The following is a 15,775-nucleotide window of genomic DNA, read 5'->3' on the forward strand; positions in this document are numbered from 1 at the left end:
GCGAAATGAATTCACGAATTTTTCCGGTCTCTATTACCACTATATCGTAAACACAGCAAAATATATCCAATGAGCCTGTATTACGTATTACTTTCAAAGAATCCTAGCAAAGATTTGAGTACGTTCTTTGAATGGTTCTTGCACCGTGGAAGATCCAGTCTACATTATTTTTGAAACAAACCATTTCTGGTTACACTGTATGTCATAAGAAACCTCAATAACGAACGAAAAAGATGAATATACAAAAAATTGGTTGTCAGTAAAGTCGGTTTACGGACGATAGTTTAACGTGACAACGTCATAACAAAACATTGATAAAATTATTGATCCAGAAGAAAATGAAAAATCATATTCGGCCTGAGACTGAGCCGTAGGTAATAGGTTTTTGCAACCAAGCCATTTAGGCATTAAAAATATTATATTCTTTGAGGAAGAATTTTTTTAAAATTTTTCTATATTTTGTATGATAAAATCTACCTCTGCATACTTTTATGAATAAAATTGAATCATTTTTATTGAATTATCACTATTTTGTATGTATACAAAGAAGGAGTGAAATGAAATCTACAATAGTCAGCGTTGCTAATCGCACGGCCACGAGGCCATATTGGAAATAATTGTTTCAGATGTTATACAGGTATATATAAAAATATTGTTTTGTGTTGTGGAAGTTTTAAAACGTATTTGAATATTCAACATTACTTTTAAATAACCGTACCGATTGTGCTGAAAATCGGTGGACGATCTTTAAATTACATAATATTAATAATTCAAAGAACTAAAATATGATTTAAAAGTCAAATCGATGGTTGTTCCAATCGAGTGGAAGAGAGATGCCACGCATGCGTACAATGAGCATAACAGGACACATCCGTAGTGGGACATCCGTAGTGGGACAATGTGCGTTACGGGACACTTTTTCGTGCAAGCAGCCGGCGTTCATAAATTTATTAGACGTTGTCACGTCAAAAAATAAATCCACAAACACAGAAACAAAGTTAAAATCAGCCGATGTCAAAAAATTAAAAACATAAATAGCACAGAATATTCCAGGAAGGAATTATTAGAATTACAGCACACACGGACACATCGGATTTACGACGAGAGACGGTAAGAACAAGGACAGTAAATAAAACCCAAAAATTGACCTTGGACAGCGACAAACAGATGAACCCAATGATGAGGATAAACAGATAATGTAGACAACACGACGAAAACAAAGAAACGCACAGGCGTAACCCAGTGATGTGACAACACAGATATTCTGGACAAACACAGGAGGCTTCCTAAGAAACAGTTGCGAGGTTTTGGTAACAGGCACAGACAAACTGATAGAGGGCACTGGAAAAACATGTGGTCTGTGCTGTCGTCGTTGTAGTGTCCACAATATCTGTTTGCCACATCCCTTCGTTTCACCTGTATGTCTTTGTGTTGTCGTTGCGTTGTTCTCATTATCTGTTTAGTGTCATATCTGGGTTCTTCTGATTGTCGCTGTTTTGTCAAAGATAGTTTTATTGTCTTTATTTATTTTTTTACCTCGTTGCTACTATCTCGTCGTTGTACTGTGTTGGTCTGTGCAGTTATAAATTTTTTTGAATAATCCTTCCGTGAAATTTTCTGTGATGTTTATTTTTTTTTTACATCAGTTGACTTTAGCTTGTTTTCTGTGCGTTTGCGTGTTAATATTTTTGGTATATTCCACTTTTTTGTAAGTTATTGAGGTTTCTTAGGACATACAGTATTACCAAGATGTTATTGAGGTTTCTTAGGGCATACAGCATGACCAAGATGTAATTTTGAAAAATAACGTATGTCCCAAAAAAAATCTTGGGTCAGAGATTTGTGTTTTGTAAGAGAATACAAGGTTTCATATTTTGCTCTCAATTCAAGCAATAAAGTACATGTTTAGGATATTTCATAAAAAAAAATAAGATAAGAAAATAAGTTTTCTTTGACATATTTTTTTTTGGGAATATCGCGATGTCGTTGATGATACAAAAACAATAACAATTTTTTTTAAGTACACGTCACATAAAATGACATCCAGTTTTGAGTAACTGCAAATGTATACAACACTATTTTTTCTTGGGCAGATATTTCCTGTACAAGTCTTCCCAGAACTGCATCCTTCGCCTGTACATGTTAGTCTCCATCTTGAACCCTCTGTTTATCTTCAAGTAGCTTTGTTTATCTGTGGTCACGGGAGTCCAAGTGACGTTCACGACATCACTCGACGGGTTCCTGAAACAAAGCATGTAATTTGGTTCAACTGTTTTATACCAAATAACTGTGCAACATCGCAGTATCGTTGCCTGATAAAGAGGAATTAATTTAACTACCTTTATTTTAATTCTTTAGAATGAGAAAAGCAAATATTTTTGACGTGACAACGTCTAATAAATCGATGAACGCCGGCTGCACGCACGAAAACATGAACCTTAACGCACATTGTCCCGTTACACTCATTGTACGCTTGCGCTGCATCTATCTCTCTTCCACTCGATTGGAACAACCATCGATTTGACTTTTTCGAGGCACATTAAACTTGAAACACTCCCATTCGTTTCCTACTTTTCCTATCATCGTCCTATCCTTAACAGAATAACACAGATTGGAATAAGTTAAATAGCAAACATGTATAAAAGTTATAGTTAAAATAATGTCTTCGTTAAAGTAATAAACATATTTGAATTAATGAGTGCAAATAAAAGTAATTTTATCAATTAAATTGTTGATTTCATTTCACTCCTTTGTATCCATACAAAATAGTGATAATTCAATAAAAATGATTCAATTTTATTCATAAAAGTATGCAATCATTTCATCAATGTTTTTTATGACGTCACGTTAAACTATCGTCCGTAAACCGACTTTACAGACAACCAATTTTTTTAATCAACATAATTATTGTAATGAACATAGATCAATATAATGCGTGAATGTGTATATTTCAAGATGGCAGAATTTAATGTGGCTACCGTACTGAAATTTGGAATAGTTATGTCATAAGTAAATGGCGGAATCGTGTTTTTATATTATAATTGTATTAATTAAATTTTGTTAATTAATATTTTTAATGCTACCATTGTCCTGGCATAAACAATCACAGATTTTAAGATGGTGGCCGTAATGAAAAGTGCGATGTTATGGAGTGGGGCATTCGATTCCAAGATGGCGGTAAAACAAAATGCCAGAAAACCAAATGGCAGAGTTCAAAATGGTGGGATTCAAAAAAGGCGCAATCCAAGCTGGTGCCAGGGTCAAGGTAAAATTCAAAGGTCAAGGTCAATGTAAAAGGTCAAGGTCATAGTCAAAGTCAAGGTCATCCAAGATGGCCGCCGTAAAGTAATGAGGGTCGGTCATTGATGTGCACATCGTACCTCAGCCATCAGCCTGTCCTTGGCTTTCCTATTCGCTACTTCTACCCACATTTACTCAAAAAATTATTCAACGAGATTTTAGGTTTATTGTACTAATGGCTTGTTTAGTAAGGCAATATTATCGCATTTTAAAACCATAATTGATTCTGGAAATCCAACACATCATAAACGATTAATATTTTATTGACTAAACAACCCATTTTTTTGGCCACGGTGTATTAATGTATAGAATTAATTGTCATATCTAGACAAATTTGCTCCCCCCCCCCCCATAATTTTGTGACAGTTTTAAAACAATATCAAGAAAAAGGTTACCAAAATGTTATAATTTTTAAAATACTTAATGAATAAAAACAGTTTACAAATTTTCAAAAATACCAAGCAATTCTCGGGTCAAATTAATTATGAAGTGTGGTTTAACCTTGGAGGGTAGTAAAGCAATGATGATTCATACAGTCGCGGGGATGTCATAATGGTCATTTTTTTAAATACGAAACTTGTATCACCACGATTATCTTTTAAAATATCAACTTTTCGACTTTTTAACTTCACAGCTAACATGCAATATAGTGGTTATTAAGTAATTGGTTTTTTAAATAATTATTTATCTCAGAAAATTTGTTTCTTTAAGTTCAGGGGCGTTGAGAATAACATTAAAATTTCAAGGATTATTTCTACATCTGTTTTCAATATATTTCAAATTCTTTCCTAGGGATTTAGATGGATATATTTGCAATTCTAGATTCTATTTTTTTGACGTGATAACATCTTATAAATCGATGAACTCCGGCTGCACGCACGAAAAAGCATGACTCATTGTCACGTTCCGCCTGAGCCGAGCGTGCAAGTACCGGCCAACCACCGTGCGAGAAAAAAATCTTCTATAATATCAAAAAGGTTGAGGTGGGCTTATTAACTAATTATTCGTGATTATATTAAAACAATTGATTTAAATTAAATTTGCAAAAAACCTATAATAATAATATTTGAAAATTAAAAAGTATGCAATTTTTCAACAATGTTTTCTTATGATGTTATCACGTAAAATTATAGTACGAAAACCGACTTTACAGACAACCCCCTTTTTTTAGATACGAAACTTGTATCACCACAATTATCTTTTAAAATATCAACTTTTCAACTTTTTAACTTCACAGCTAACATGTAACAATTATATAGGCAAGCAATATAGTGGTTAATGATTAATTTTTTTTAAATTTTTTATTTATCTGAGAAAATTATTTCTTTAAGTTCCAGGGCCTTTGGGATTTTTAGTTGTTTTTTTTAAAGTAAAATGATATTAGAATTTATATTATTATTTTTACATCTGTTTTCAATACAATTCAAATTCAGTCCTAGGGATTTAAATGGATATGTTTGCAATTGTAGTTTCCAATTTTTGACATGACAACGTCTAAAAAATCGATGAACGCCGGCTACACGCATGAAAAAGTGTCCCGTTACGCGCATTGTCCCGTTGTGCTGTGTCTCGGTACGCTCATTGTACGCTGGCGCCGATGTCGTCAATGTTTTGTTATGACGTTGTCACGTTAAACTGTCGTCCGTAAACCGACTTTACAAACAACCATTCTTTTTTGTACGTAGTCTTCAGCTAGGGGTGACGTCACACGTGGTGAGTGTCGACACTGCACCCACCCTGTCCTGGCGAACTGCGCCCACAGCTTCACCATCTTGCTCCTCATCTCCGCGTCGGGCGACCCAGGCGGGAAGCTGCGGCCTATGGACCCGTGGAACAGGTAGGGCAGCTCCCCGCTGTGCACGACGCCTGCGCGACACATACACACACATGTCCTCTATGTGCAGCTCGAACAACAACTTTTTTGTTGTGCTTTTGGACATACGCCATTGCTAAAGCACATGTATGTCTGTAGAAGAAAACTACAAAAAAGACAAATGACAAAAACACAAATTAAGCAACAAATTGCTGCTGTCGCAAGATGTAAACACCACATAATATTCCAATATTCCATAACAGGAATATGGTCACCAAACAAAGAAAAACAAAGAACAATGGACTAAGAGAACGAAAAAAAAAACACAAATGATGATAGCACAAAAATATTGAACCCAAAAAATTCAGCTTAGCAGTTGAAACGAGACAAAAACACAGCAAAACGAAAATACGAAACAAACACAATAGTTTTCCAAAAAAACAAGAAGAGAACGAAAAAAAAAAAAAAAAAACCTAAAATGATGACAGCACAAAAATATTGAACCCAAAAAAATTCAGCACAACAAGTTGAAACGAACCAAAACCACGACAAAACGAAAAGAAGAAACCAACACAATGGTTTTCTAAAACAGAAACAAGCGACGTTTCGGGAACTGCTATATGCTCCCGTCCTCAGGCAGAGACGCACATGGTACGAAAACACAGGTGCGACTGTGTATTTAGTTTATAATGTTCGCAGGCTTTCACGGACATCGTCCGAAGTAGCTTGGCTTCTGGGTTGTAGCCGCGTCCTTGGCAATAATTCGCCGACGTTTCGGTCTACATTGCAGTCGCCATCATCAGGATGCAGTTAGTTACTACTAGGTAAATCGCCGACGTTTCGGTCGACAATTGTAGTCGCCATCATCAGGGAGCAGTTACCTGCTACTAGGTAACTGCTCCCTGATGATGGTGACTGCAAATGTCGACCGAAACGTCGGTAAATTATTCGCCAAGGACGCGGCTACAACTCAGAAGCCAAGCTATTTCCTGTATTTAATTTAGTTAAAATTATTTTTTGGGTTTATAGACACTGGCTTTCACCGACGACATTATCTGTCTAGAATTCTTGTTTTACTTACAGTATATGTATTTTTTAAATTAGCATGTACCAAAATGTAAAATATATATAAATTATATAATTTAAATTTAAAATTACATTTTCTATTTTTTGTGTATGTAACAATTTTACTCCATTGCAAAATATTAGGCCTACTTCCCTTTTTCAACACATTTGAGCATATTTGTTACTTATTAACTGTTAATTATGTTTTACGCTACTTTTGAGAAGTTTTGAGTCAATACTAAAATCTCACATCGTTTTCCCGTAAAAATTTTGAAACGTGTTTTTACCTTTTAAAGGTTTTAGTTTAACAAAAATCCTTCCTTGGTTGTAGTCTACATTATGAAATGAATATTTTCCACAAATTTTATGTTTCAAAGACCAATGGTTGAGGCTGAACATTGACGTATAACTAATTCAGTGTACATATATATAAAACATGCCGCATTTTGACGTTCCTGGCAATACAAATTTCTGCAATTAAAGAAAATTAACACATTGTGCGAATATTAATGTATGAAGTTCGTGCTAAGTTTTGACGTGAATACGTCTTTAGAATTGCTTCTATAGTGGGAGACATTTCAAAAACGAATGATAACAAAATCGGGGGATACAGTTTGGTGTCACAGCTACATATCTATGATCTCCATCCAAAATTTAATTACGCCACTGGACAGCTAAAGGATCAAAGAATTCGTTACGGTAAGTGAGGACTGTGACGCATCCCGCGCGGTGGAGGAGAGGGAAGCGCCGCCATTTTGAGGTCATTTCGCTGCGTTTAGATTTCCATTTAATATAACTTGGAGAAGCTACGACGTTCGTATAGGTTTCAATCGTCAGCTCTCGTCAAAATCAATTGATTGCATACATAAAACGTTAGTGTAAAATAGTTACAGTGAATATATATGGTGCTAAAATAAAAATATACATGATTATAACATACATAAAATAGCGTATTTTATATTTTGTATAGAAAATATTACCTGTTACGTACACATATTCACGTACAACACACGGCCGTGTCCAAGACACAGTCACACCCCTTTTTTTTAATTTATTGTGAATTGCCAGAATTGTTCTGTAATAAGTTCCTAGGGTAGCAGCAACCAGAATTCAGAGATAGCATCAGAATGTTCAATAAATTATCACACTAAAAGCTGTTGTTGAACTGTCCAAAAGTGTTTCTGTGTGAGGAATGCTCTTTCATGTAGTAGAAACATATTGCTCGAATGTACATCGGCACGGAATTCATAAGGTAGATCATGAAACCAACGTGTCTTAAAAGGTCTGCGGGTGGAACAATGTTCCAGGCAAGCTTCGCGTATTATCTTTGAAAGATTTGTGCAATGGGAGTGCTAGACTTGATGTAAGCTTTTGGACATACGCCATTGCTAAGCACATTTATGTCTGTAGAAGAAAACTACAAAAGACACAAAACAAAAAAAAAAACACAAATTAAGCAAAAAATTTGCTATTGTCAACAGGATATAAACACCACTTAATATTCCATAACAGGAATATGGTCAAAAAACAAAGAAAAAACAAGGATAATGGACTAACATAACGAAAATAAACCACAAATGATGAGAGCACAAAAATATTGAACCCAAAAAAATTCAGCACAACAGTTGAAACGAGACAAAAACACGATAAAACGAAAAGACGAAACAAACACAATAGTTTTTAAAAACCTGTGTTTTCGTACCATGTGCGTCTCTGCCTGAGGACGGGAGCAGATAGCAGTTCCCGAAACGTCGCTTGTTTCTGTTTTAGAAAACTATTGTCTTTGTTTCGTTTTTTCGTTTTGTCGTGTTTTTGTGTCGTTTCAACATTAGTGCTGAATTTTTTTGGGTTCAATATTTTTGTGCTGTCATCATTTGTGGTTTTTTTCCGATCTGTTAGTCCATTATCCTTGTTGTTTCTTTGTTTTTTGACCATATTCCTGTTATGGAATATTATGTGGTGTTTATATCCTGTTGACAACAGCAATTTTATGCTTAATTTGTGTTTTTGTCTTTTGTGTTTTTTGTAGTTTCCTTCTACAGACATAGGTTCATGTGCTTAGCAATGGCGTATGTCCGAAAGCTCACATCAAGTGAAGCTTCACGCGATGAAGGACGTGAGGGACCAGAGACTCTGCGTGGACTCACCTGGGACCTGGTCGACGGCGGTGCTCATGAAAGCGAACCCGGGGGCGCTGCTGTGGTCGAACAAGTAGGCGAAGGTGGCGGCAGGTTGGCACCACTGGGCGTGCCGCCTCGCCGCCTCGTGGGCCGGGAACACGAACTCCAGGTCCGACTGCATCTGTCGACACGCGCTGCAACTCGGCACCTGCTCTGCTTCGCTCATTAGTCATTAGTAGGGACTGGAAAAATTCGCGGGTTCAATGACCTCCAGGATAGACTCCACTATCCTCTACACACTCGGGCAAATGTCACCCACTCATTGGCTGCTGTCTTGTGAGACGTCCCAACGTAGCAGCCTGTGATTCGACACAGCTTTGGTTGAGTGTTTCTCATTGGCCCAGAGTCCTCCAGGTGAGTTGTGAGCCAATAGCAGAGGCAGCACTGAGGTATAACTATTTGTATTTTAGCCTATCGCGAAATGAATTCCCAAATTTTTTACTCTTTAGTAGGGACTGGAAAAATTCGCGGTTTCAATGACCTCCAGGATAGACTCCACAAGCCCCTACCTACTCGGGCAAATACATCTTGATCATTGGCTACTGACTCGAGAGACCTGTCAGTTGGGATGCTTGCGATTCGATAATTTATTGGTTGAAAGTTTTTTCATTGGAGCAGAGCCTTTTATATAAGCTGTGAGCCAATCGCAGAAGCAATAGGGAGGTATACTCATTAGGCACCCTCAATGTGGAATTTGCCTTACTACACAAGCTCACAAACTCTACCACTCTGCTGTTGACACATGCTTCCACTAGACACTCTCTCTGCTTCGCTCATGCAGCCTCTTCCTATGTGGATGATGTCTAAGTACATGAGGTTTCACTCTGCTGTCGGCACGTGCTGTTACTTGGTCTACCATCGTGGACAGTGACTTACTGCGCATGGTTCCAAACTGCCCCACTCTGCTGTCGACACCGGCTGATACTTGGCAACTGCTCTGCTTCACTCGTGCTTCCCTCTCAATGTGGATGATGCCTTGCTACTAGAGGTTAGAAACTGTGCCACTATGCTATCGACACGCACTGCCACTAGACACTCACTCTGCTTTGCTCGTGTAACCTCTTCCTATGTGGATGATGCCTTACCACATGAGCTTACAAACTGCACCAATCTGTCTAAATATGCTGCTGCTTGGCACTAGCTCTGCTTCGCTCATGAATCCCCTCCTGACATGGACTATGCCATTCTGCATGAAGTTAAAAACTGCGTCACTCTGTTGTCTACTTGGCACCCCTACCATGGTGGACAATACCTTACTGTACATGGTTTCAAACTGTCCTACTCTGCTGTCGACACATGCTGCTGCTTGGCACCTGCTCTGCTTCGCTCTTCCAGTCCCTCCCGAAGTGAACGATGCCTTACTGCACGAGGTTACAAACTGCGCCACTCTGCTGTTGGATGCCGCCAGAGCTGATAGTAATGTATTCTAATTGTTCATTGTGGCCCGATGTAGTTTCCACCCCGGGCGAGCACACCACTTACATCACTGGTAACTGCTACAATTTCATATTTACTGTCAACAGAATGCATGCGTCTCGGATCGTTTAACTTTAATAAGTTACAAAGAAACTTTCATTGCTAAATAGCCGACAATTTTACTCCTGATGGGAGAATAAATGTGCTACATTGGATTTACACTTTTCTTTAAGTTTATAGTTTACATTTCAAGATTAGTTTGGAAATTAAAATGAGATAAAAAATACTTGTCTGAGTATCCCATGTAAATACCTATATTGTAGTCAAATCTGGCTGGTTATTAGTAAAACAAAAGTATGTTTTGAAAACAATTTCGATCAATGTTTGACAACCCCTTCGAGTTGGTTGTTAGTAGAGATCGTGGCTTACTGCGCTGTTTCTCGGGACCATCTGTTCATGTCTGCAGCATTTTTCTTCACTTGAAGCCTCGTCAGCTTTATGGCCTGAGTGAGTGCACCCTCAGTGTAATACTGTTAAAATTGTCACGATTCAGTGAAATAACACTGATATGAATTTGTTTTAGTTTTAACAGTTTCATATTTAAAGTATGAGACCACAACTACAACATTATAATTCGTCCTAGATAAAGTTGAAAAAATATCTATGTAAAAGGAAGGTATTTTCTCAGACCATAAAATTTGGAAGCAACCTTGTTTATTAACATATATTTGATGACCTTAAATGTGTTTGCGATAATTTATCACCTAATATGATTATTCGTTGTTTTACCCTGATATGCTGTTTAATACGGCCTCTCCTAGTAATGTAATATTATATTGCATTTGAACAATATTATGTCATTTTAACCCTAATCTTCAAGTTATAATAGATTACTGTATGCAATTATATTTGTCAATACTGTGTTACATCATGTGAAGCCATCTTAGTATTAATGATATTTAACTATGCGTAGTCCCCTACAGTATTAATTGTTGCATCTCGTAGGTATAGTAATTATGTTACTTTTTTTCTCGATCCAGCTATATCATACATAATTATCCCGTATTGTTTTAAATGTACTTTTAAATATACTTTGGTACATTATAGATTCATTTAAATACATTGCTAAAAAATTTTCTTTGCAAAAACTCGTAATTACATTCGCTGTACAAAATACCTTACAACTATTGTTTATATTATAAAAAATGTTGTAGTGGTAACTATACTGTTTTTGCTGCCGTGAAAAAATTATGACTCAAGCAAATGATTTATTTTTCAGTGACAACAATGATCCAGTACATTAAACCCATTTTGTTTTCTTTTTTTTTCATTAAACATATATTGAGTTTATGTGGTATGATTAGTTGATAGATGATAACAAAAAAGGTGAATATTTACTTAATCTTCTCTAAAATATAACTATTGCCAGATAATGCGCAAACAAATGCACTTCTAGTTATACTTACGTCGATAAACTGGGCAACTGTATCTTTATTCAGAGGTTTCTCGCCGAAGTAGAATTTTTTCACGCATTTTGCGATTTCGTTGCACGTCTCGACGTCCAGGTTATCGGACAGTTCCATTGGCAGCACTGACGTGAAGTTCCTGTCCACGTCAGACAACCTCGTGAGCAATAATGTATCTGTAAACACACATACTTTTTTTAATTACTTTTAATTTCAGCCCGATACCTAATCAAGCATAGACAGTGTGATATTTTGTTACGTTATTTCCATAAGCACTTGCCATTGGTCTCTTAGACAGTAAAATTAAGTATAAAATCATCCACACTAAATACATTTCGGATAAAATAAATAAAGAAGAATTCGTTATCGTCTTTGAAAAAAGTGTTAACGTAGATATTCTTTTTTAAAAAAACATTAGAAAAATATAAACCGAAAATATTTATGCAGTAGATATCTTTGTCACCCAAAATTTTCTGTGCCTAATATTTTGTGTGAAAAAAACAACTTATTTTATTGCCTGCTTTTAGGGTATTTAATTGATTTATTTAGTGTCCTTTGTTTTTTATGTAAATATATAGAGAGATGGAGATTATGTAACTTATTGTATAATAATAGATGTTATAATTGAAATAATGAACAAAATTATTTGGGGAAAATTATTATTTTTTTTACTTTCAAAGGAAAGAGTTTTGTGCGTGGTTTAAAGGGATATAAATAATTTATTCCACTGTAACAACAGTGCTGGCTAGCCATTTGAACGATCATTTATCTAAACACAGGATTATATGCAATATCAGATATCTCCAGTTATTTCAAGATTTCGGCTCGTTAAAAACCGTGCCTAAGTACACTGCCATCCACTTTATAATTTACAAAAAAAAAATGATAATATTAAAAACTTCTAAAGTATTTGCTTCCAACTGTTTTAGAAGTAACTAAATCGCAGCTATTTTGTTTTCAATTTCTAAATCATTAAACTTTAGAAATATTATTTAACAATAAAATAATTCACTATTATGTAAAAAAAAATATAATCTCTACGCATGAAAATTTCAAACAATTACAATGTATTTTAAGTACCACAAATAAAATAAAAATATTTCATATTTTTGCTTGTTTGGACATACAGAAACGCGTACGTTCTTAAGCATCTCTAAAGTTACCTTAAATTTTTTTTTATCAAACTTGCACATTTAACTAGTTCATTCCACAAATATAGAGCATGATTATTTTTTTCCCTGAATAAACAACATCTCTGACAGATACAGCGTCTTTCGCGTTGTAGAAAAGCACTGTAAAAGAGATTATATTCCGTATGAAATGAATATGAGCTTACCGATGAAGTAAACCTTCCCCTCGGCCGAAGTGACCCCTGTGATGAAGGGCACCTTGCTGAAGAGACCGCTCTCCAGCAGCCGTCTGGGGGAGTCTGGCAGGAAGGCCTCTGGACCAGTCTCGTGGCTGGGGAAGAACTGGTCGAGTATCGCTCCGTGCAGCTCCTGCCAGACATGGGTGGTACACAACTACCTGCTAATGTTATACATGGGGAAGTGTGTTTGTTTGTTTGTCCTTTCCCGCAGCAACGGAGCTAGGGATCGACATGATTTTGGTCCGGAGAGTGACACAGGCTGCATAATTATGAAATACTATCCCTTAAGGGTGGATTCATAGGATGTAAGTCATAGACACACAAACACTGGGTTTGTGTCATTTCTCAATGTCTGACACACGGTCATATAGTAAGGTCTGGCAACTTCTAATCCCTCTCCTTGGCGAAACCCATCCGCTTAGTGAAGCTCGCGGCTGCTAGCGAACTAGAGTCGCTGATAACAGTTTAGTTTGGAACTTCGTCAATAGATGGTGGAGCTTTGAATTTGTAACGCACTATCGTTCGGTGCGTCAGTCACGTCTTGCCTAGGGGTTACCTGCCTTAACCACAAAATAAAGCTGAAGATTGGCGTGCCAGTTTTTTGCTGATGTGTAGTCTTGATGCATCGAGATTGTGCAATCAACGGGGGGGAATTTAAAATCAGAATTATCCGTTTCTCAAGTGTATGTCCTGCAGACTTGAAACTCGGTAGTGATGCTCATTATGTTATGAATACTTTAGCCCGGGCAGCGCCGGGTGCTTCAGCTAGTATTGTATAATTTTCATTACTTCACACCGGGTCGTTACCACAACGCCGAAATAGCATAACGTCGCATGTCAAAATTGACCACAACACCGACAGCTAGAAAACTGCTGTGCACCACAACGCCTAAATAACTGCTGAATTAATTTGTGTGTTTTGTCTTAAATGTACCTTAACTCCGAAATACCACAATCAAACCTAATCTTACATAACCTAACCTAACATAGCGTAATATAACCTAATCTAACTTAACCAAGCCTATCCTAGCCTAGCCTAACCTAACCTAGCCTAACCTAACCTAGTCTAACCTAACCTAGTCAAACCTAACCTAGTCTAACCTAACCTAACCTAGTCTAACCTAACCTAACCTAGTCTAACCTAACCTAACCTAGTCTAACCTAACCTAGTCTAACCTAACCTAACCTTTGTGGCAGTCCTGCAATGACAGTTTTCGGCGTTAGTGTATTTCGGCGTTGTGGTAATTCAGCGTTGTGGTGCGTCCCCCTTCACACCTCTCGTGATAAGGTAAAATCACGAGCCGAGCCAGCAACTCCTGCTGATGCCGCGAGTGCAAGGACGTCACCTGGTTGTCTCGAGCCTTGGCCTTGTCCGCCACGAGCTGCTCGGCCGGCACGGAGCGCAGGCAGGCCGCTACCTGCCGCGGGTCCTCGGAGCTGCAGCCCAGCGCCCTGGCGAGGCGGCGGGCTCTCTGATTGGCCGCTCCCACCGGCACGTTGCAGCCGCCGATGAACACGGAGCCGCTCTGCGCGATGGCCCGGTGCAACAGTCCTGCACAGGGTCGGCCACTCGCTCTTATCATCCCGAGCCCTCGCCAACGTATTGCAGGAGACACGTTTGACAGCCTAATTTTGGCAGGTTTTTAGTTCTAGAAATCCTAAAATTATGTCAAGTAATTTTACTTCAATGAAAATGCTAAAAGCTTAATCATGATAGATTTTTAAAAAAAAAGTGGGGGGTTGCCTGTAAAGTCGGTTTACGGACGATAATTTTACGTGATAACGTCATAAGAAAACATTGATGAAAAATTGCATACAAACCACATTAACTTTTCACTTCACTTTATAAACAGTTGACAAAACAGTTCACGTGTAGGTTGTGTGCTGCCGCTGTCTCTCTTCTACTCGGACGGATCGGCCGATGGAGTGGAAGAGAGATGGATGCGTCACAAGCCGATCGTGCCCTCTCTATCGCTTGTTCCGCGCTCTCGCTTGCACGCTCGGCTCGGGCGGAACGTGACAATGAGTCATGCTTTTTTCGTGTGTGCAGCCGGCGTTCATCGATTTATAAGACGTTATCACGTCAAAAAAATTTTTTTTTGCTCTTTCTGGCAACATGCTACATGGTTTGGATAATCAAGTACTTCTTACTAGCCACTGTTTCAAAGACGCACATGGTACGTACATCATTTAAACTGTGATCTAATTATCACAGAAATATAGTAGTATAATTATTATTTCGCAACGCAAACAAATGTCTATATATGTGATAGTCTCCACATTTTATTTGCAATTCTACATGGCTATAAATTTACCGTTCACGCAGGAGTCAGAGACATTACACATGGAATCATGCTATAGAAGTAGCAATATTAGAGCCGTGTTGTGACTCACCAGAGGCTAGCGGTGACAGTGTCAGGTAGTGCACACTAGCGCCTCCTGCACTCTCCCCGAAGATAGTCACATTGCCGGGGTCTCCTCCGAACTGGGCGATGTTGTCTCTCACCCACTTCAAGGCCATCACCTGGTCCCTGAACCCATTGTTTCCTGTGACGTCAGCACCTTCCAGGTACAGGAAACCTGCAGAATACATGAATCCAAATATATAACCTTTGAGAAATTAAAAAAAAAAATGGTTTTAAAAATAACGTTATCATTAGAGACTGGAAAAATTCGCGATTTCGATGACCTCTAGGATGGATTCCACAATCCCCTACACACTCAGACAAATGCACTCTGCTCATTGGCTATTGACTCGTGACACCTGTCAACTTGGATGCTTGCGATTAGATACTGTTTTGGTAGAAGGGTTTTTCATTTGCTCAAAATCCTTCAGATGAACTGTGAGTCAATCACAGAAGCAATATAAAGATACAGTTGTTTGGATTATAGCTAGAGACCTGAAAAATTCGCGTATTCAATCCGTGAAATGCTACAATACAAATAATAATAGCTTAGTGCTGCTTCTGCCATTGGTTCACTGTTAATCTGGAGTAATGAGGGCCAATTAGAGACCCTCACTCGTAGAAGTGTCGAAGCACAGGCTGCCCAGTCGAGACGACTCACAAGTAAACAGCAAATGAACAGTTTTCATTTGCCCGAGTGTGTAGAGGATTTTGGAGTCTATCCTGGAGGTCATTGAACCGGAGAATTTTCCCGGTCTCTA

At 37.9% G+C, this 15,775-nt stretch overlaps 1 protein-coding gene across 1 annotated transcript in view; it reads right to left on the minus strand.

Moving 5' to 3' along the window:
- Positions 1–1,945: 1,945 nt before the first annotated feature.
- The window catches only part of LOC134528616 (uncharacterized), a 61,247-nt gene continuing 47,417 nt past the window's right edge, over positions 1,946–15,775 (minus strand). The window contains exons 18-24 of the mRNA XM_063362368.1: positions 15,004–15,189; positions 13,956–14,161; positions 12,577–12,739; positions 11,241–11,416; positions 8,326–8,479; positions 5,037–5,166; positions 1,946–2,241 (exon numbers count right to left, since the gene is read on the minus strand). Coding sequence (XP_063218438.1) covers positions 2,076–2,241; positions 5,037–5,166; positions 8,326–8,479; positions 11,241–11,416; positions 12,577–12,739; positions 13,956–14,161; positions 15,004–15,189 — 1,181 coding nt within the window. The 3' untranslated portion in view covers positions 1,946–2,075. The remainder of the gene's footprint in view (positions 2,242–5,036; positions 5,167–8,325; positions 8,480–11,240; positions 11,417–12,576; positions 12,740–13,955; positions 14,162–15,003; positions 15,190–15,775) is intronic.

The sequence above is a fragment of the Bacillus rossius genome, chromosome 1, assembly GCF_032445375.1.
Source record: "Bacillus rossius redtenbacheri isolate Brsri chromosome 1, Brsri_v3, whole genome shotgun sequence".
Classification (NCBI taxonomy): Eukaryota; Metazoa; Arthropoda; class Insecta; order Phasmatodea; family Bacillidae; genus Bacillus; species Bacillus rossius.